This window comes from Tauraco erythrolophus, chromosome 2 (genome assembly GCF_009769465.1).
Source record: "Tauraco erythrolophus isolate bTauEry1 chromosome 2, bTauEry1.pri, whole genome shotgun sequence".
In the NCBI taxonomy this organism is placed as follows: Eukaryota; Metazoa; Chordata; class Aves; order Musophagiformes; family Musophagidae; genus Tauraco; species Tauraco erythrolophus.
In genome coordinates, this window is record NC_141466.1 from 9676086 (window position 1) to 9699005 (window position 22920).

Sequence of the window (22920 nt, forward strand, 5' to 3'; positions counted from 1 at the left end):
CAGGAGCCAGAAGAGCTGTGAAGGTGGCTTTTGCAGATGTGGTGAGTGACAGCCTCTTGTTTCCTCTGGTCATTGGAAGTAAAAACTAGTCTGATGGGTGTATCAATAATAGATTGACATGGCATCATTTGTATCCAAGCAGCGATATTTCTTTTCAGCTGAAGACTGACTCCCACTTCAGTTGCAGGACGTAGTTGTCCACAGGCAAAGAAAGAAAAAAGCAAGAAAAAAAAAAAGAGGAGCAATGACTTTCCCTCAAGAAAATTTAACATAAAAATAGAATTTTTTAAAAAGGAATGAAATAGAGGTGTTTTGCTTGAACAGGTGCTAAATAAGAAATACTAGAAGAACTTGTAGTATTCGCATCCTCCCTGAATCTTCAGGTGGGGTAAGCTGATGCAAACTGCAGAGATATCTATCAGTCTATGCTATCTTAGGCCTGTCTGCACCTCCAGGCATCTTCAGAAGACTCTAACTTCAAATAATTCAAAGTTGTGGAGGAAAGGGCCCTGATCTGTTCCACCTAACCTTATGCCCCTGAGGGACGTAGGAGCCTACGTTGCTCCATGTGCTGCATTCCCGCAATGCAGAGGGATGGGTGCGCACGCGGGCGGTTTTTTCCTCTCCAAGGGAGCCGGTCTGTTGACATGAAACTCAATGAAAGGATGAGGCCTTTGGCTGTTTGAATCAAATTCATGTCATATTGTAGTACAGAATCATAATGAAGAAAACCACAGGAAATTTAGGTACTCTAGGACCTCAACTGCCAGTCATTCCTCCTTGGTCATGCCAACTAGAAGTATCGAAGTTGTCAAAATAAATTATGATTAAATGGGGAGATGTCACAGCAGATTATTCAGCTTTGCAGAATATTTGATAATACTCTATATCCTAAAAGTATTTGAAACTCTAGACATCAACTTTCATTATTATTGTTACTAGGGAACGTTAGATAAAGGCAAGGGAAGCAGAAAACATCAGTTTAATTTTGTACTCAAACATCCTTTTGAAAAAGAAGGGAAGGAGGTGACTCTAGCATTAAGAAAGTTTTGTGCAGTTCTCTTCCAAATAAGTAACTCTGTAGCCAAGTGAAAATTGTGAGACTGAGTTAGATTTGGGCTAAAGGTTCTGATCTTGGTCCCAGAGGGAGCATGAAAAGCGTACAAGAGCAGTAACTGTTTGAGATCTTTCCCTAGGACTTTCTTTGCTTAAACTAGATATTTTAGTTCCTGAAGTGCTGCCATTTTAATCTGTGTTGTCCACTCAGCTTGAAATGGAAAGGTTTAGTTTTTGGAGTTAAAACAGATGCATCATATCAGGAATTATCTGGGACATCAGGTACCTGAAGAAATTATTTGCACTCTTGAGTATGAAGAATAACTGCATAGAAATACGTAGACTGAATAATTTGGGGTTTTGTTTCAATTCCATTGCATGATGCATCAGCAGTATATTTAAGGAATTACTTTGAAGAAAGGTCTGGATGCTTTTATGTCTGTTTATGAAGCATGATACAGTGAAAGTGATGTTTCTTCCTATGTATTTACACCAGAATTTCAGCTTATATATAGACTGTAAGACTTGATGGATGACTGAAGAACTGGTAGGGTTTTGTCATTAGGAAATGCAGCTGATATAAGGAAAAAAAAAAATCTTTGGTTAAGAATCCAGTGGTCTAGCTATGATGTCTCATTAAATTGCTCTGAAAATAACATTTTTCATTGCATAGAATATTTTCAGAAGAGTTTTACAGGCTTTCATAAAATCTTAGACAGCTGAAAACTGCAAGGTCTTCTTTAAAGGTTTAAAAAGTGGTGTGTATGTGGGGATAGGGATCTTTGGTGGGTCCTTCAGTAGATGCCTTCTCATGAAAGGTATGGCACACACTTTTCTTGTTGGTCAGGAACAAGTCAGTGAAAAATTTTAATTGCATGTACTGAGAAACCCCTCAGCAGACATCTGAGATCTCTCAGAAGCCCCATAGCTCAACAAGAGAAAGCTGGAGCTGGCATTCCTGCTGGTTTCTATGTTATAAGAAAGACAGGAAAAATGGTTTGGATTTTTAAGCATTTAAAGTTTTTATTCCGCATTCTAAAGAAAAATACCAAGCCATCAAAATGTTTTTTCCCTTTATAAGCTCCTGTAAACAGCTAAAAGTATGATTTGCTAGAAAGAACCAGTAAATTACTCTGTAAAGAGAGTCTAAGTTGAAAACTGGTTGTATTTAAAATTGAAAACACAACTTTTTTCATGCATAGCAGTTTGCCTAAAGCTAGAGATGAAGAAGGATTTGTCCTGTTCAGAGTGAAAGTTTGTCTTAAATGCCTAAAAGTGACCTCAGTCAACAGGGCACTTTTTAACACAATTTTTAAAACTTGTGGATGAAAAGTTTTTAGTTTTGAAGTTTAGCAGTGAAGAGTATTTAATGTGTGCGCAAGAAAATAAAGGCAGGAAAAACTTTTGTACGCAAAAAAAAATTCCACAAAAATAAGGGTTTAAATATTTGTGTTCTGTAGATGTGTATTAGTTTGCAGTCTTGAATTGGTAAATTACATCACTCCGGGCACAGTCAGCAGTGATGTAACCTCTAGCAGTTTGCAGATGGCTATGCGGCTCACGACCTGCTATTTTCAGGAAAATTTATCTATGAATGTGTTGTATGGCAAAAGGTAATAACAAGGAGCGGGGATCATTCCCAGATGCTCTGCTGAATCTTCAAAAGCACAAAGCTTTACTAACTGTACGTGGTGCATCCACTCAGTGATCTACGAAAACAAATTAGGCAGGTTTTTTGGTTTCCGTTTAGCTTGGCTGTTTGCTGAAGAAGCTGTTGTTTCAGCCTACTGAATTTATTTTCTTTAGCAGAGGACAGCAGCTGGTTGATTCTTTCCACCCGAAAGTTCAAGAAATGTAATAATGTGCATCGTTCCATTGTTTTTGACCTGTCCCACACGTTCCTGGAAGGCCATGCAAGGGAGAAATAATTCAACAGAGCAAAGAACATAATGGCCTCACATTTATTTTTTTCCCTTTCCATTTCTTTTATGCAGAAACTCCAGTATTTGTTTCGAAGGGAAAGACATCTTTATGTGAAGGACCAGTGCTGATGCAGCGCTGAGCAGTGCAGTGGCAATTTCCTGCCTCTGAGGCATATTAACTCATGGCACTCCATTCTCAGTTATTTGAATTTCCCTTGTGTCTTCGAGTCCAAAAAAAACCAACCCAACCAACAAACTTTGCAAGCAAATTTGGGTTAAAAAAGAATCCAACAAGCTGAACCTAGAGGCTAGGAAATATGTCTCTAAACTAGGTAATGCCTGTGGGCATAATTGGCCAAGCATCTTGGCTGTTCTGTGTGTTGTGAGAAATTCATGACAATAACATACATCCCTCTGCAGAAAAGTCTTGAGGCTTCGTTTGTTCATATTTTTCAAGAATTTTGGAGATACTCAACTGTATTTAAAGTGTTATGGCCTATTTTTCTCGAGCTGCTCAAACTCTCCTGAAATATTCTAGAGATGAGAGTTGGTAAATATGAGAGAGGAAAGAATTAAATGGAAACCAATGAATATTTTACAGTGGGTTTGTTAGCAGCACTAGAATGTAGAGGTTATAGTAAGACAGTACACGTCCCATTATTAGGCTTTTTCAGAGACAAATGCGTGCTTTACTAATTCTTAGCAGTTTGAATGTATGTAACATTGCAGAGCCATTAAATGCTTGTTAAGATTAAAGGGCCAGTTGCCACTGGAAACTAGAATACTTGCTGAAGACAATTACTTCAGGACTTCACAGGAGTTACATGGTTTTTATTGAGATGTATCTGATCAATGTTAGACTTCCCAAATGGTTAAAGTGGAAATATACATATTTATTACCATCATCTCTTCAATGTGGTTTCCCAGCGTAAAGGTATTTTCTTCTGCAGCAGTTTAGAGAAACATTGTATGCCAAAGAGGCCTTTTTTCAAAGTACAAAGCACTCCTGCAGGAGTGCTCTCTGGCAGCACGAATTTTGCAGCTAGCCTTTTTTTAGTAATGGCAGAAAGTCTGAAAAAGTCTATTCAAGGCTCACTGTAGGCAGAAAACAAATAATTTTAAAAAATTCTTTTAATTGTGTGGTTGTGCTACCTTACCGCTAGGTTTTTCCTGTTGTTTTTCTCTTGTGTGTGTAGGCAGTTGTTTTTACATTTGTACAGTATATGTTCTGCATGTCCAAGCAGAAACTTTGCAAAAGTAGAGTTTAACAGTTTGAAACAATCCACAGAAAAGATAATCCTCACTTTGGTGACGATTTCATAGACCTCTAAAACATACAAAGCACTGAGGAAAAGCACCAGGATCTGACATTTTAGTAAGAATCTAAGCAGTAACTTTCCCTTCCCCATCTATGCTTAAACTGCTATCCACAGAGCACTCTGGATTTTATTTAAGGAAGATCTGGGGTGGCTTCTGCATTCAGAATTACTCATAGACTGACAGCATCAAGCAGAAGCAGTAGAGTCTAACTTTGGAAGGTGCTTTTATGTTAAGGATTTAATTAAATAGATGACAGTAGAGATTAGCGACATGAGCCGTGTTAATGATCTCCGGGATTCTGCTTCGCCTCCATTCTGCTCCAATGCAGTAGTGTTGGATTTCATCTTCCTTTAGAAACGTGGCTTGCAAATTTTGCTATGTGCAACTTCAGTATCATGTGTAGTTGGAGAGAGGGGCAGTATCAAACTTCATTTATTAAAGCGTAGTCGACACGCTGGAGGGAAGGGATGCCATCCAGAGGGACCCTGACAGGCAGGACAGGTGGGCCTGTGTGAACCTCATGAAGTTCAACAAGGCCAAGTGCAAGGTCCTGCACGTAGGTTGGGGCAATCCCAAGCACAAGTACAGACTGGGCGGAGAATGGATTGAGAGCAGCCCTGAAGAAAAGGACTTGGGAGTGCTGGTGGATGAGAAGCTCAACATGAGCCGGCAATGTGCGCTGGCAGCCCAGAAAGCCAACCGTATCCTGGGCTGTATCAAAAGAAGTGTGGCCAGCAGGTCGAGGGAGGTGATTCTGCCCCTCTACTCTGCTCTCATGAGACCCCACCTGGAATACTGTGTTCAGCTCTGGAGTCCCCAACACAAGAAGGACATGGAGATGCTGGAGAGGGTCCAGAGGAGGGCCACGAAGATGATCCGAGGGCTGGAGCACCTCTGCTATGAAGACAGGCTGAGAGAGTTGGGGTTGTTCAGCTTGGAGAAGAGAAGGCTCCAGAGTGATCTTATAGCAGCTTTCCAGTACTTAAAGGGGGCCTACAGGAAAGCTGGAGAGGGACTTTTTACAAGGGCGTGTAGTGATAGGACAAGGGGCAACGGCTTTAAACTGAAAGAGGGGAGATTTCAATTAGATCTAAAGAAGAACTTCTTCCCTCTGAGGGTGGTGAGGCAGTGGAACAGGTTCCCCAGAGAAGTTGTGGATGCCCCATCCCTGGAGGTGTTCAAGGCCAGGTTGGATGAGGCTTTGAGCAACCTGATCTAGTGGCAGGTGTCCCTGCCCATGACAGGGGGTTTGGAACTAGATGATCTTTAAAGTTCCTTCCAACCTAAACCATTCAGTGATTCCAAGTTCTATAGTAAAGGAACACCCTGCATAATATGTGATCTTGCTCATGAGAAGAATTATGAAACATTTCCATTTCAAACTGTAAGGAAAGAGATAGATAAAAATTATTGTGCTACTCCCTTAATGAAGAGGGTGGGAGGAAAGGATTAGTTCTTGCATTCTAGGGAGGTACCTTGAAATAGCCATTTGAATATACCCCAAACACTACTCAAATACTTGCATAAAGACATTTTATTATGAATGCAACGTATATATAGATATTTTTTTTCTTTTTAATCTGAAGTGCTTATATAAACGGACCCATATCGGCTGAATAACCGTTAGTTTGCAGGGCATGACAGCGGCTGAACACCCCTCAGCTCCAAAGCTTTGCTGAAGTTAATCTCTTGAGGTTTAGCAGTACCCTTGGTGAGCTTCAGAAATCGAATACATCCTTTAAAACGGATATTAGTGGTCAGCCCAAACTGGGTCACACCATCTGAAGGAGGAAAAAAAAAAAGGCAAAAGGAATTAGATTAGTTTGAGTTGATACTTAAGTAAGTTTGTTCTTTGAGAGTCCTGCAGGAGAACAGATGTCCCCAGCAATATACTAACGTGTTTTATTTGCTGTATATCTTTATTAAAAAAATGACAAACACTATGAGTGAATGTGATAAATGCTTATGTTAGTGGTAACAATCAGTCGTCTTTCCTTTTTCTGTCCTAGCATGACAGTGGCAGGATCTGAACACATTTAAGCTGTCATTGTAAACCATGTAACTCAGTATGTGACAGAGATAAGGAAAACAACCAAATGGCAGCTTGCTACGTACAAAAGGTGTATGATGCATACATGCCAGTCCTGCACATCTCCAGCTTCTCAAGATATTTATTCACAGAATAACAGAGCAAAAAAAGGCCAAAATGGATGCAATTCTCAGCCCTAACATCATGGGAAAGCCAGTTCCTCAGTATGGACTTCAGGTGTCTTTTAAGGAATGGTTTTGAGAGTTTTCAAGCATTCCAATTTATTTTTTTCTTGCTGATAGTAAAGCCAGGGATTTGAGTATATCTCTCCCACTAAAGAAAGAGGGAATATAAGTGAGGGTTGATTTGACTGGCAAGCCGGAAATATTTCTCTCAACTGCTTGAAATCCATGACCCAACTTGTTTCTCAGTGTTCTTCCAAGTGAAAAAGTGGCTACAGGGATGCACTCTGATACAAATCTATCTGACTGATAAAGTAAGGGTTGCAGAATAACTTTACACCTGTAGAGGACTGACTGGCCATAGCATTATGCTGTTTCACAGAGGATAAGATGGTTGACTCCATCTGTCCCTCCTTGCACAAAGAAGAGTGATAGTAGGAGATGAGTACTGTCTGTTATGGATAGCCAGGAATTTATATACTTGCCCACACTCTGGTGGCAAAAAGTTTCTTGGCACAGGAAATTATTCACCAGCTAATTCTAGCTGGTTTACAACTGTTTTGCACTGTTTATGGAGCCAGGAGAAGCCTCAAGAGGACTGGAAAACACAAATGCTTACTAATATTACAAAATCCCGTGATACTATGTTTTACATTTGTAATGAGGCTGTCTAGGTCTTGAGAATGTTAAAACAAATCTTGGATGAACTAGACTAGACAGCACGAGAAGTGTGAGGTGTTTAAATGTGCGTGTAGGTTTAGCAAATCATTTCATAACTTGCCATGTCGCTAAACTCAGGAATATCACTTCAACATGACGTAAGTGTAGGCTTGTTTTGTATAGATTGCAGTGTTATTTCCATTTGTTTCTCTTGCTATGTTGCTCTTGATGAAGAGTCCAGAACGAGATAATAACTCCATATGCAGTGTTTCTTTAGTGCTAGCTCCTATGCTAGAATTCTGTTTTGTTATAGAAAGGCTGCCACAAAGCCTCTTTCCTTCTGGCACATAGTCGTTGGTCCTTATCAATAGTCACTGTGACTGGAGTACAACTCTCCTATCTCAGTTATCAAGAATATTTTTGAAAACGTTCTGAAGCTTGAGAGAGAAGGGTTTTTGGATGCACTGTATCACACGTTAGAATGGGGGGAAAAACAACTTCTAGAAAATCATTTAGGAATAAAGTCGAGAGGTGTCTGCCATTGACCTCAGTACACACTACAACAGACACATACTGCAAACATACTTAGCCTTTTTGTTTGCAAACTCGATGGAAACTATTCCATCTGCAACAAAATTGGCACTTTGCAAACATCTTTCATTCAACATTCATCATTCAAGGCCAGGTTGGATGAGTCTTTGAGTAACGTGATCTAGTAGAAGGTTTTCCTGCCCATGGGAGGGGGGTTGGAACTAGATGATCTTTAAAGTCCCTTCCAATGCAAACCATTCTATGATGCTACGATCTTAATTGTGTTTTCAGAAAGTAAACTGCTATTAGATAAACTTATTAACAGATGAATACTAGCATTCATTCTCAGCTTAGTGAAAGATGAAGCTAGGTACAGAACTCAGCCTAGTTCTGGATCCTATTCAATTACCTCTGCATGAAGCAAGTTCTCCCAATACTCCCAATTCTCTCCAGAATACTGGGTAGCAAATTTTGATTAAAAAAAAAACAAATCCCACAACACTAGACCACAAGCAAAGACATTAATCAGAAAGAGATGGTGTCCTCTCACCTCTCTATGAAAGCTGTTGTCTACGTTCCTCAGATCCTCAGGTTTTACAGGCTGATTTACACACACAGTGCCCTGCCTCCTCCAAGGGCATATGTGCATTATTTAGTTAAATTTAAATTTGCCATTCTTAATTTAAATTTGCCAAATGCTGTTACTATTGAAACATAACTATTATGCTGTTACTAAACAGAAAGATGGACGCTCTGTGTGTGTGGGCAGCCGAAGGCAGAAAGTCTGCCTGCTGCTCTGTGACAGTGCCTACATTTGAAACTGGGCAGGGGGATCTGTGAGAGCCCCTTTGTGCTGCAGAACTTCTTGTACCAAAATGCAGCTGGATGCAGAAATGAGCATCCACGCCAACGGATACAAACTTGGATGGTCTTACCCATCATCTTCAGCATACTAGTCCTAATTGCATTTAAGCCATTACCAAGGCAGTGTTGCTAGAGCGTAAATAAAGCTTCATTTGTGTGTTAAATGCTCACCAGGATATCCTCCGACAAAGACAGGGTCATTAGTGTCTGCTGAGGTCGAGGCCCTGTTTGGGCTGTTTCCATCCACCTGTCTGTCATCCACAGTCAGCTCTAAATGGTGTTTGATCTTGTTTGCAAGAACCTTGTGCCACTGTCCATCACACAAGCTGCCTGGTGCATCGGGCTCATAGATAGCAGAGAATCGGCCTGCACCATTGTCAACATGAAACATCACCTGAAAAGCATCACACGGAAGTCAGCTGGTTCTCAAAAACAGTTCTACAGTTCTTTTTGTTGTTTGGGGTTTTTTGTTTATTTAAAGTCAACATGCTCTGACTGCACACACTAAAGCTCTAATTTAATACCAGACTCTGAGTGGATTGCTGTCCCTCTGCAATCTGGGTTATGTCACTGGGATAAATACTAGTGGAAATATGCAAAATTGCTATATAAGTTGTCATTTTTCCTTTTCTTTGTTTTGTTTTTCATTTCCCCTCCCCAAGGTTTTTATAGTGACAGATTATTGACTGGTTTTCCAGACTGTGAAATAAAAGATACACACAAGAAACTAATATTATTAATGACAAAGCCTTTCCTCAAAACTTTTCCACTTCTCACTAATTTAAGTCCAGATGTTGCAGCTTTAGCTAATTTAAGTCCTGATGTTACAGTTTTAGGAAACTCAAGTGTTACAAAATCTTTTAAAATTTCTTCGTAAAAGCCTCTTGATGTATGGGAAGTGGCAAGTGCTGCATAAAGGAGACCCCTGCTGTTGACTGAGACACCTTGGGATTAGTGTAGTAAGCTTGCATATAAACTACCTATGCTTTCTAAAACCAGTCTCTATAAAGAGCCAAAAATGTTTTGCTACTCACTTTTCCATCTACTAATTCGATGCCAAGCCCATCCATTTTCTGGCTGCTGACTCCTAGGAGAACACCGTTCATTCGTGTTGTACGGAATTCAAATTCCACAAGCAGGTCTGTTCCCACTTTGTATGCACCAACTTGGAGAGAAAGGAGGAAGCGTAATAAAATGAAGAAAAGCATTTAATATGTTACTCCTAATAATCACACAAAGTATGTTGCCAGTAATGCAAGATAACTAACTCAGCATTATTAATGCACTCAATTTCATGTGAAATCATGTAAGTAACTGTTATGGTGGATGTGCTTAGTGTGGGACCTTGCTAGAAAGTCATATCCCTAGGCAAGACAACTGAAAATGATCAGCAAGAGTTTCAAATATTGGTGTCCCTTTGCCTCCAGTTAACAGGAGTTAGGTAGCACTGGGCATTTCCGAAAGCAGCATCTCCTCTTTCTCTGTTCTTTGCCTATCAGCAGAATTGCTGTTCGTTACCTGTTTTGGCAAAGCCTGTTCCATCGAAGTATGTTCCTTTCTGTGCAGTGACAAAGCATTTTCCAACATTGAAGCTGGAAGTTGGCTTATCCAGGTCAACAGGTGATTCTGTCATTTTAAAACTTCTGATGCAGCCATCGATGCTATAGGTGACCTGCAGTCAGTATTTCAAACAAAATATATAACTGCAAAGTAGGCTGAAATGCTCAGAATAAAGGCTTAAAGTAAGTTATCAAAAAGTACCTTTCCTCTGCTTCTCTGCTGGATTTATGGAGCTGAATAAAACTTGAATTTTACATGGCTAATCCTTAATATCTGATTGTAATTGGAATCTAATCTCAGTCGTACTCAGGATGAATTACATTACTTTTCAGGGATGTGATCTGAGTCACATCTATTTGGCTTAATGGAAAGGACATAAAATAATATACTGCACAATGAAACATAGCGAATTGCATCAGCAATGCAGGAATTTAATGGCCTATACTTTACCTTTTTAATTGACTGGGTTATGGGGTTTGCGAGTAGATGAAGATACTGGATATAGTTCTCTGGGCTGCTGGTAATTTTACTAGGGTTTTCTTTTTTTCTTTTTTTTCCCCCCCCTTTAATCACTTTACTATGGGCCTAATGTTGCATGGTAAGACAGAGCTAACGCGGGTACACAGCTACTAAAATTAACAAAGCCACTACTTTTGTAAAGGTTGTTGACTGTACATAGTTCTTCCTATAATAACCATATGTAGGTCTGGTGACCACAGTGACAAGGGCCACTGTGTTGGCCAGAGAGGCAGGTGGAGGTGGGGGTTATGCTTGTGTGTATGGAGGCTTCTGTGCAGGGTGGCAAACTGCAACTCCAGTTTGGCTTCTGCACTGGGAGCACATTACTGGAACTCTGAGCAGGTGGTATGTGCACACTTAAGCTGGTGGTGTAAGTAAGTAAGATCTTGCCTGGAGCAGGAGGCTACAGCCCGAGTTGCCCCAGGGCTCAGCTTCCTGATCGGTGCATCCCAGCGGGACCTCTGAGAGCCACTGGCATCTCCCCCCACCACGAATGACCCACCCATGAGCTCTCCCTCCCTTTGCTCTCTCAGGTGTGCAGCAGCTGCATTTTGGTTCTCAGCTTTAGACAAAAGCTTTGATCTTTGACTTAAGAGTTAGGAAAATTTAGCCCTGATACCAGCAGGAAAGAGGAAAATGACAAACATGTACTTTGAGGAAGAAAAGGAAGATGTTCATAAGCAACGCAGCAGGAAGGATGAAAATAAAAGTCAGCATGTAAAATACCATGTAGAAGTATGTATAAATACAGAAAGGAGAAAGGCTCACCAGCAGAGGGAAGTCTTGACGCCCTCCTCTAACACCACCTCCTCTAGCAATATCCTGACTAGTAACTTGAAAGAATTTCCAAATAACTTCTTTCCTTGTAAGTCAAAGCTGGGTGTACTGTGGAATTATATAGCTTATGTACTTCTAAATACACCTGTACAAAGTTTTCATGAGAACTTGAGGAGTATCAGTGAATAAATTCCATTCTGAGCTGAGCAATGCTTTCTGTCAGCTTCTTCACAAATAGACGTTTTCTCATTTCTAAGTGAAAGTCCTCTCCAGATCAACAAGTTTTGTTACCAAAAAAGAAAAATGCCACAAAAGAAAACAAATCTTGCCATCTTCACTGTGAGAATAAATCACAGAAATGCAAGATTTGTAGACAACTTGATAACGTTCTCTAACTTCAAAAGTTCACTTTCCCTATGGAAAAGCAAACGTGGTAATAATTTAGCATGGTAACCGGCATTAGAACATCTTTGGCTGAAGGCAGAGTTTTGAGTGCTTAAAATGTGACATCTGCTGAAGCCAAATAAGTAGGCATCAGTCTTCTGCAATGAAGAGGAATCCAGCCCACTTACAGTTACGTATTAGATTAGCATCTAAACCGGTCGATGTGTGTTTAGCAGAAAGCCCTAACTAAGATATTACATGCCTTCAACTGGCCTGGCTTCAGAGCCGTTACATGAAGCCTACAACACGACACTGTTAATACATCATGTGGTGTATTTTACTGAGAATGATGGAAAGACAAGCACTGTTTTTTACCTTCTGTGAATGACATTTGAAGTCACAGCTTCATTTAAATCCCAAAGCACATAAGACTGTCAGAATCTGACATGACTGTTATTGCCAGACTGAGCCATTTATCTGCATGGGTTCCCTCCATTACTTCTGACAAGGAGCAATAGGTAAGGATTTAGTGTTACCTGTCTCCTTAGAGTAGTATTTTTAAATTGCAGATGTATTTCAAAGAGTGTAATTTGATAGTATTAGGAATTATATTTTGTGTGTAGTTAAGTATTGCTTTTGGTTTTCGGTGCCTCAGATCTGGTTTGGTAAATCCAAACAATCAGTAGATTTGCCTTAGTTCAGGCTTTCTGCACAATTTGGTCTTTCTGCACAATCCCAAATTTCTTCAGAAATATGATCTTACAGGTCAGTTTTCCTTATGCATCACAACTCAGATTTAGAGTGGTTACTTCTCCCCTTTATTCCCAATCCACGAGTTATTATAGTGACTTGTTTAAGCAGGATCTAGGAATTCCTTTTCTGTATTTATTTTGTCGGCTCGAACTGGTGGACTCTTGCCTGTCTATATACTAGGATTTGCCATTCCATAATAATCTCACTAGAATGGTATACACTCGTGTGTAGTTTCTTTGAGAGCCTGGTTTGTTTCCTTGTCAGGATCTGTCTTCTCTTTACCATTCTGTATAACCACTCAGAATGAGCCTAGATGTGGCTGCTACTGACATTCCAGGTTTTTTTTGTCCACATTGTGCTGTACTACATGCCTAATTTCTTTGCAATAATGAAGTTCACTCAAGTTCTAGCTTCTGCTTTGAAAGACCCCTCTGTGCAGAGAAAAATAATGCAGGGAAGAGGTTTTCCCTGCTTCTGATACTGGCATATCTTGGGGGGTGGGAGGCAGCGGAAGGTGAGATGATTGCCATGGAGTTGTGCGGTTAGATGCAGTAAATCGCCTGGGTGAAGGAATACAGTGTTCCTAGTTAATCCTACAAGGTTTCAGCCAAAATGGTATTCACCTCTCCGGGCTCTCTGTTTGCCACGATATCTTCTGTGTCAGTATGGAAGCTGAGCTTCCATTTAGACTGAAAGAGTGATAAATTGAAACGTGCACATTTGATTTGGAAACAGAAAGAGGAAAACATTTTTCATGGCCTTCAAAATACATTCTCTCCTAGTTTAGTAATAACAACACAAACCCAATTACTACAGTAAGCAGCTGTACTACTGAGTACATTGTCCAGAGTAATTTTGGCTTCTACTGCTTTTCTTAGGAGACATTTTCACTGTTTATTAGCACTTATTGCTAGATGAATTAGAGTAAAGAGAAAGGGCGAGTAGTATTCAAGACCTTACACTCTAGCTGTGCAGTGATTCAAGTGGATACAAGTGTATGGATCTCTCTGCTTTTCCATAGGAGTGACTAACTCTGCTATTTCTAGTTCTTTGCATTAACTGGATTCTGAGTCAGATCTTTCTACTGAAAGAATGTAGTGTACCTCCAGTAAGGTCCACTTTATCCATATTCTTGAGCAGTCTGAGGGAAAAGCAAAACAAAACAAACCTGGGAAGACATTGGTACCAATCAAGACATACTTAAGGAGTATAAGAGAACTTAAAACAAACTTGCTTACCGGACCAATTCTTCTAGTTGTGTAGTTAATGGGCAATCCTCCAACATACAGCATTCCCACAACATCTAATATATCAGCCTTCTTGGGGCTAACAGTCCTGTTTGAAACATCATCTACTATAAGGTTTCCTTCTTGCTTCGTTCGAATGACTTTTATCTAAAAAGATACACAAATGCAATACAATTACACATTTCTGACAACAAAGCGTTTCCAGATTGCAACTAGCCTTACAGTCCAAAATATATAGCAATAAGAGAGGAAGTAGTAGGAGTGGTTAGCAGAAATGCTGTGGCAGCAACTACAGATAACGTTCATGGAACAGAGCTTCTGCACAAGGTTTTGTGCAAACATATCACTGCCTTTTAATTAGCCCTGGGTCAGGAGGCATCATGACTATTATTTAGTAGAATTACTGAAAGGATTTGGAGTTCCTTCATTGTTACTATCTTAGGCATGCCACAATATTGTTTTCCTGGAATTAGACAAATTTTAAGTACTGGGAATGCTGAATATTAATGGCACCAGTTGCAAATTACAGCATGTGTTTGCAGATAATATTGAGTTTATGATTCCACTAGTTTGGATGTGCCTCAGAAGCGAGAGTAAATATAATGCCAACTATGTTTCGTTGGTATTATGGCCTCTGTTGAGATAAACGGCTGTGAATCGCATGGAGGAAGTGCAATTGCTGAAGCGTTGAGGAAATTCTACCCCAACAGCTGTAGGCCAATTTCTTTCCAAAGGTGTGTACTGAAATCTCTATGAATCAGTATAATAATGGTTCTGTATAAAAAGGGATAAAATGTGAAATGCAACATGCATATTAGCAGATTTCTAAACAGCACAGTAGTTAGCTCACCAGAGTAGCAAAGAGAGAGAAACAGCATTTTTCTTTGGCTTTTCTTTAACATGGCTGCTTCTGTGCCAGTGTGGCAGCACATCTGTCATGCAGTGGCAACGACTGAACACTGAAAAGGGGTGGCCTGAAGGCGAGGGACTGAACTTGGTGTTTATAGACAACTGTAAATTTGAGATGGATAATTACACCTTGGGCAGAAGGAGAATTTAGCGAGGGAGACAGGAACTGGGAATAGACACTTCTACAGAGGACCGAAAGAGAGCAGCAGCATGATGTGGCGCTATAATGAGGCCTGGCAGGAAGGTTTGATCGGTGCCCTAACTTCTGCAGGACTGATGGAAACGTTTCAACCTAAACCATTTCAAATGGAGAAAAGGTTCTCACGGAAAGGATTATTACAAAGAGAAACTCCGTCTTTCTTAAAAAACAAAGACTGTGGTCTTTTCTTAAAGAAGCTCTTTTTCCCCCTCCCAAAATGGGCTTTCTTGTGCTTTTTGAGAACTGTGACTTTGGATTTTGTCTCCATTCTCTTCTACAGAAATGGGATCTACAACAAGGGTCTCTGTCTTGCAGAGTGCCAAGCTGCATGCCTAAAGAGCAAGGTCCATTAAGAAATATATGCTCCAGTTATTTGTCTTAGAATATAGAGAAAACGGCTAAAAAAGCAAAACACATCTGTTCTGTACCTACAGAGGGTCTAGCAGAAAGGGGCCCTCCTCTGCTGCCAAGGCTCCTAGACGTTATGTAAAACAGATTAATAATGATTACAACTTTATTTTTTCCCTTCATGAAATACCTTGGTTTAGAGCATTTGAGGTCCCTTCCAACCCTAACCATTCTACAATTTGCTATCATCAAAAAGTTCATGAATAAAAATCCAGTGAAAATAAAATTTCTGCAGAACAGGGTGGGAATGAAGCAGAGAGGGACTAAGGATGACTGCGAAGAGGGTTTTGTAAGAGCAATTCAAGCACAACAGAAAATGCAGTTAGATTTCTTTCTCATTTGGTGATAGGGAGATGGATAGTGACTTTCCAAATATCTGTCTGAAATTTAATGTCTCTTAGAGGAGATAACCTGAATACAGTTACATGTATTGTTTTCTTCTCTGTCTTTATGGGTGCCTTCAAGCACGTTACCTATTGAATAGACTGAGAGTCTGTTGTCCTTGGCCCAGGAAATACTAAACTTCATGGTTGTGACGTTATTCCTTTCCTTACCATCCGAAAGCCACAGGCATTGTATATAAATGCTTCCTCTCATAAAGTCGCAGACGGGGCTGCCAAATACATCCATACATATCATATTTATCCCCTAATCAATTGCATTAACAATGTAGGGAAGATTTACTGAAATGTTTTTTTCCTTTTTTTTGTTCTTAGCATTATGGCTGACATGATTAACATAGAAACAACTGGTTTTCATGATGTATTCCATCATCATGAGCTGATACTCACCTGAGCCCTATTACGCAGGAAGGAACATTTTCTGCAGTTCCTTACTATACATGGGACGTATTCTAAATATGTCCACAAATATGTGTTTCCTGAAGGAGAAATTTCAAGGATCAGCACTAACCTTTTTGTTAGTGGAATATGTACAGTGTATTTAACACTGAATCTGAAAGCATGAATTTTGCAGACTATGGAAAATCCTAGTTGTAAAGTTTAGCTTGTATAGACTACATTTTGCAAATATCTTAAGGCAAAATGAAGCTCTCAGCACACCAAGAATAATTTAGCATTAGAGATTACTATACCTTGTGCCACTGGCCGTCATTTATTTTGTTGGAAATCATTGTGTTGGTGTCTCCGCTCCCCAGATCATAGCTGAAGTAAGGCAGTCCATTCTTAATCTGAACCGTAGCAAAATCAGCATGGTTGATGCGGGCCATATAAAACAGCAAGCCAGAATCAGCTGTTGTTCGGACTTCAAATTCAATTGTAAGTCTGAAAATCAAACAAACGGGAAAATAGAAACAAAGGAAAAGATATTCAGAGTCAGACAGCAGACAAATTTATCTGCTTTACCTTTTTGCCTTCTTCTAACAAAACCTTACAGTTAGTGACTGATTTTACTTGTTCATCAGGGTTTAAGAAAAATAATTTGGTTATGCGTGAATCACATTTCACACATATCTAATCATCGACATGTGAGTGTTCATTAGTCCCTTTACTTTGGAAATACAAAAGTGCAACCTTGGCATAGAATTTCAAGATACAGTTCTCAGTTGCAGCTGTAGTTGCTAGAAAATCCCAGTGCTTATAAAATTCCAGCGGCGTTATCCATCATCCACACACATAACGCTCACAAAGAGGAGTGAACTGTAGTGACAGCTGGCGAATGTTGAGTTTCTAATGAGTTGTATTGCCTGAAGACAGGTTGCAAAACTTTCAGAGATGCAGAGAGTTTACAATCAGGATATAAAACACGTATTCTGATTTCTCCCAACAGAAAATGGAGCGTGTGTCTGAGGAGGTCTGCTGACCCGGTGGACAGAATGGTTAATGCCGAAAACCTCCCCTACAGCAAAGAACCTGGGAAGAAGTTATTTAGATTATCTAGATGCTAAGGTTGTACTAGCAGCAGATCACTAACCTAGCCCAAGCTGAGCTGCAAAGTCAGTACCTGAAAGCAGCTGATAATGTAAATGTGAAAAATTATTGCATGAAAATGATCTGCCCAGGATTCTTATTTGAAAATAAGACAAGCAAGGACTGTAGGACTACGTATTTCTTTTAATTATTTTCCTAAAATAATTCTAAGTTAGCATAATTTAATGCTAATTCTAAAATTAGCATACGTGAAAATATGCTGTACAGCATCTTTATAGGAAAAATAAGTGTGAGGCTGATAGGTTTGTAAACTACAAGGCAGCAAAAACGCTTAGTGGTGTGACATGGCGTATTTGTTAATGATCATGTGCCTTCACAGCAAAAATGAACAATTAGCAAGTTATAGCTTCACAAATCCATTGAAAACAGCTGTATTTTTATAAGTAGCTCTTGGAATGCCTTTACATATCAATATGTATATGTATATATTGTTATACTTTGAGAGGGCAACGTCATTTCGCCTGTTTACTGCACAAGCTTGATCTTAACTATTGCAGAAAAGGAGGAAAAAGGTTTGCTTATTACAAGAAATTATCGAGTTACTGAACCAAGAAACTTTCTTCCAAAAAAGGAACCTATGAACTCAGCTGCATGACCTGGTTCCATTCTTCTGTTTGTTTTTCTGCAAATCGGTCTGGGATCTGTGTGTGCCAAAACCTCTACAAAGAGGTAGACTATTTTTGTGAGAGCTGTATAGGTGGGCACTTTATTGCCTAGATTTCATGTTGTAATGCTTTTTATGTTTGCTTAATGAAATGAATTAGCAGTGGGATGTGATCTTTTTCAGATTATGCCCATAATTTTGGTAGATGCTTTTGAGAATATTAAGAGGGGTGTTTTCTTTTGACATTATTCCACCAAAACTCATTGCTGAAATAAATAATATACCTGTTTTTCACTTTGGTGTCATCAAATGCAACTGCAATGTGGCTGTTCCTTGAAAGACCAAATTGCTTGCCACCTTCCAAAATGGCTGGTTCTGTGTCAGCAGCACAGGAATCCTGCAAAATATACAGTGCTCATACAAACTTCATATTTTGTATCTGTATCTCAGCTGTGCACATGCTGGAAGTCTCCCAACTGCTCGGGACTGAGAATATTCCACTTAGTCTAGACACCGGCCCTGCAATTTTCCAGTGTGTTGATGTCTCATCACACCAGCTAAAGTAATAAACTAGCATGACAGGAACTTGGTGTAAAAGCAGAGCTCATTAAGCTAGATGTAAAAGCAAATAAAAGTAATATATGAACATTGCTGCTTTCATGCCACCAGTAGACATTTACAAGAGTGTTAAGTGATTTCCAGGAAGCTCAGGGTACTCTTAACTCACATAACTGAGTTTTACACAATGAGATGGTCTCTTAGAGAAATGAAGCAAGACCTAAGTTTTAAAGAGATGCTTTGCTGTCAACTTGAAATCCAGTCACCTTAAAAATAATGATTTAAAAGTAGTTTCAGATCCTGCACCTGTCAACGAGTCCTCCATTTAACTTCTTTATGTTGTTCTACAATTGTGTTCTGTGTTTAATGTGCTGTTTCCCCTGGTGCTGTTGAAAAGCCCCCACAAACAGTAGGGCAAGCCAAATAACTGATGGATAGAAGTAACAACTGTTAAACTCCCTGAGCTGTTTAATGTAGACACATTAGCCAGGGGGTAAAGAAAGGAACCCCTCCCTGTCTGTTCCACTTCTATTAATCTTAAAGTGGTCCAACAATGGAAGGTAAAATACTTTCTGCCCAGTATAATTTTCTCTTTTTAATTTCACCAGGTCTTTTAATCTCTGGCCCTAAAGCTCTCGTGTAGGGGTGCCTGGGGCAATGCAAGACCATGGTAATTACCAGCTCCTACTCATGTCTAGCTTTTGCCTCCCACTGAGAGTATTGTGAAGAAACCACTCAAAGGATCTAACACGACACAATATCAGGACAATACCGCTGGGAAAAAAACAAACTTTGATAGCTTCGAGCTCTGTTTTTAAGCACTGTGGCTGATATCATTTTGGATTGGCGACAGTCTCTTACTTGAGCCCTGACTCAGCAGGGATCTGCAAAGCACAAGGCGCAGTGCTTTGCTGACAAAGAGCTCTTCCTGTGAAACATTTTGAAAATGTCATGAGTGACTCATCAGGCACTGCGATTTCAGCTGCAGAAAGAAAATTTCTTTCCCTCTCTCACTCAAGTTTTTCCATAGTGTTACATTTTTTGCTTTCACACGTTGCAAAAATCTTCACAACGGTGTAGAGTACTGCTAAAAATTAGTTTTCCACAATGAATGCTCTGGTTTGAGTAAGACAGAGTAGAACACCATGCATTACAACAAGTACACATCAATGTACAATGGAGGGAAAAAACGAGGAACATTCAGCACGAAAAAAACAAGGAACATTCGGCAGGAACAAACAAAGTTATGAATGTGTGATAGCAGTCTTCCAGTGATCATCAAATTAAAAAAAAATAATCTTATTCCTATAATGCTGGGTAGGGTTTCTAATTATTTTAAGCTTTTCAGGTTTTTCTAGAAGTTTAACAACTATGTTAATAATAACCCTATGTATACAATGCTTTCTATAGCATTTGGGCTTGCTAAAATTTTACGATAGGGCTGAACTACTGGTACTGGAACAACAGGAAAGAACTGGAAAATATACTCACACACACTATTCTGTGGCACACTTTTACATATTACATGGTAAAAGGATATGTTCTGACAGTAAATTCAGTCTTATGCTGGTATAGGTCTGGCCTTGACACTTCAGCTGCTCCCCAGCATCAGCAAACACTGCAGTTTTGCTTCATCCCAGCAGGACTGTAAGGAAGGGCGAGGAGTGGGGGGGAGTGCCAAACACATCGTGATGGTTGGAATCATAGCAAGCATACACTGATTATATACTGATAAATACTGATTGGTAATAGTGACCATTCATTAGGTTGATGTGGAAATGTCAGTAAAAGGAAAAAAAAAATCAGTATGGCATGCTTAAAAAACTTCTGGATTTTATTCACAAGCCTGTCTTCTTTCACTTTATCTAAGGACAGCCAGCTTTACAGCCTTCACGAGACTGTGAACTAAGTATGGATCATCAGCCTATATTAAAATATCCCAGCTTTGTTTTTTCAGTAATGGCCTTAAGGTGTCCTGGCTGCTTAATAATCTCTCATATTACCTGAGAGCCTCAAGACTGAACTCTTCAGCTGCACTTTACTTCAGTCTTGTCAGATGTCAGGGACTCGGCTGGTAAGTTAAGAAGTTAGCTGTGTATCAGTGGAAATGAAGAACAGAAAAGCCCACTGGTGGACTGTCACACATTCTCTACAAACAATGCTGTATTAGCAATTACTAGGAAAGTAATTAGGGGGAAAAGGGAGCACCACTTATGCAGTCTCCACAGTTTACTGAATAGTGTTAACAAAACAATGAAGTAATGCATGGAGAAATAGTGGAAGATACCGTCATGGAGCCAAATGCAGAAGTGATGCTGGCGCTCTTCATTTCAGTGGCAAGCGAATCCTGAGAAGCAGTGAATAACATGAGGCAGAAGCAGCCATTACCCAGTGCTGAGAAACATTTTGGCATCCTTAGCAAGCAGCAGCAGCAGACTGGTGACCAGTGTATTTCCCAGCTGTCCTACTTCTAGATCTTGTCTTGCCTTTAGTAGAGGGTAGTTTTTTTTTTACTTTGGGATTTAACTCCCCTCTCCTTTATATGCAGATGGATAATAGAGATAAAAAAGGTCCTAAAAGGACTAAGTGGAACAGATACCTTATTTAACCATACTATGTGGAAATGCTTTTTTTCTGCTATATATTTTCCATATACAGCCCTTCTACACTGACCTTCTGCATAATTAACTGTCATATCAGTGCTATTTCATTATTAGATCGTAGTTATTTTGTTGCAATGCTCCCCAGAAAAATACTTTGGAGAACTTATGTAGATGAACGTAAAAACCATCCAAAAGCTTGCCTTATTCAAAATACTTTCAAGTCGTCACAATACTAAAATAGTTTCATTTTTTTCCAAGAGAGAAAGTGGAGTAATGGTGGTTTTTTTTAGATTTTTATTTTGAACTCTTGCTTCAAGTTATGACAGCTCTAGGTATGCAGAACTCACCTAGTTACAATGGGATTAGTTTCTGGTATTAATCAGTACATCTATTGCTCTCGATTTTGCTATTTAAGTTAGTGCTTAGAGTGTACTTAAGCAAGTACTTAGAAAGTGTACACTTGCTCTCTCATGTGCTATTGTGTTTTGTTTATCATGCTTAATCAAGGGATCATATGACTGCACTCTTTCACAACCGTGAGCACTAAACTGGCTAACTCTTTTTACCTTGTTGTTGCCTGGTTCCTTGTCTTTCTGTGGTAGCCTTGCTAAACTGCAAATTTGCTTACTTTCAACTCCAGCCAGAAAGATGCATCGGAGCCCTGGTGTTACAACTACTCCACCTTGTGGGAATGAATCAAAAATGCTGCCCTAGAGCATTAAAAGGTCCGTATATGTAACTCTGGGGCTGTGGGCAGGGTGATAAAGAAGATGGAGCTTGCCTATCTCAAACCCCACGCTCCCATTTCCAGGTACACGGATGGCTGCATGTTCTGTGGAGACTTCAGTAGCACCTGACAAGTCCTTCTAGATACAGCTGTGCCATAGGTACTTGGCCAATGAAGGCAGCCATGAATCTCAAACATAAAATTAACCTTTAGGAGGTAGGGGGTGGCCCAATTTTTGTATCATTTTTTTGTAGGAAAACATTGTTAGAAATCCTACCTGTGCCCAAGGAAAAACAGATATGAATTGTGAAAATGAGTCAGGTAACAAGGAGTGACTGTGGCAATGAATGCAGGTTCCTTAAGGCGTCTCTAACTGACAGACTTACAGACAATGAAAATCATAACTTTTTTTTTGTGGTCTTCATGCAATTAATTTATAATCTTAATCTCTGGGTCACACAGAAAAATCCAATACAAACAAACTTAGTGTTCTCTAATGTTCGGTCAGTGAGGAGGTGTGAAATGGGAATGAAGATTCACAGAATCACAGAATGTTAGGGATTGGAAGGGACCTCAAAAATCATCTAGTTCAGTCCCCCAAGATTAAACCTGACCCAGTGTGGGAAAGCCTCCCAAAACCGTTAAAAGATGTTATGAACTCAGTCTTGGAGAAACTGTCAAAATTACTGACTCTTTTAAATTTGATATATATATAAAAAGGGAAGTTAAATATTCCAGTTGTTAACTTGTCAAAACTGTCTTATTAAGGTAGTGTAAATTACGGTAGTGTAAATAGGCTCCCAACTGGGAAATGTGCAGTTTTTTCATACTGTTGGAAACCTCACGCGTACCGAACTATATACTGCATAAACCTGCGGGTTGTATGCAGGTGTAGCAAAATGGAAAGGTTTTTCCCCCCAAGAATTTCTTCCAGTGGATATGTTACTCAGTTTAATATTCAGATATCTAAACATATATTTTCTGGACAGTAAAATGTCGCATTAACTTGTAAATCTGCTACACTTGTGACAGAAGTAGTTTCTTCTTAAATTTCATTATATGCGTTTCATTGGCACTATCTAGCTATTTAAGATCTCTGGCAACAACAGCTGAGCTCAATTTAGTAGCGACTGGGGTTTCAGTTCTTGAGTTCGTAAGT

At 39.6% G+C, this 22920-nt stretch overlaps 1 protein-coding gene across 1 annotated transcript in view; it reads right to left on the reverse strand.

Annotated features, from left to right (window-relative positions):
- Positions 1-5921: 5921 nt before the first annotated feature.
- The window catches only part of LAMA2 (laminin subunit alpha 2), a 303089-nt gene continuing 286090 nt past the window's right edge, over positions 5922-22920 (reverse strand). Inside the window, exons 59-66 of the mRNA XM_086631963.1 lie at positions 20719-20778; positions 18158-18270; positions 16414-16603; positions 13796-13951; positions 10083-10236; positions 9599-9729; positions 8736-8958; positions 5922-6079 (exon numbers count right to left, since the gene is read on the reverse strand). Of these exons, the coding sequence (XP_086488089.1) occupies positions 5922-6079; positions 8736-8958; positions 9599-9729; positions 10083-10236; positions 13796-13951; positions 16414-16603; positions 18158-18270; positions 20719-20778 (1185 nt within the window). The remainder of the gene's footprint in view (positions 6080-8735; positions 8959-9598; positions 9730-10082; positions 10237-13795; positions 13952-16413; positions 16604-18157; positions 18271-20718; positions 20779-22920) is intronic.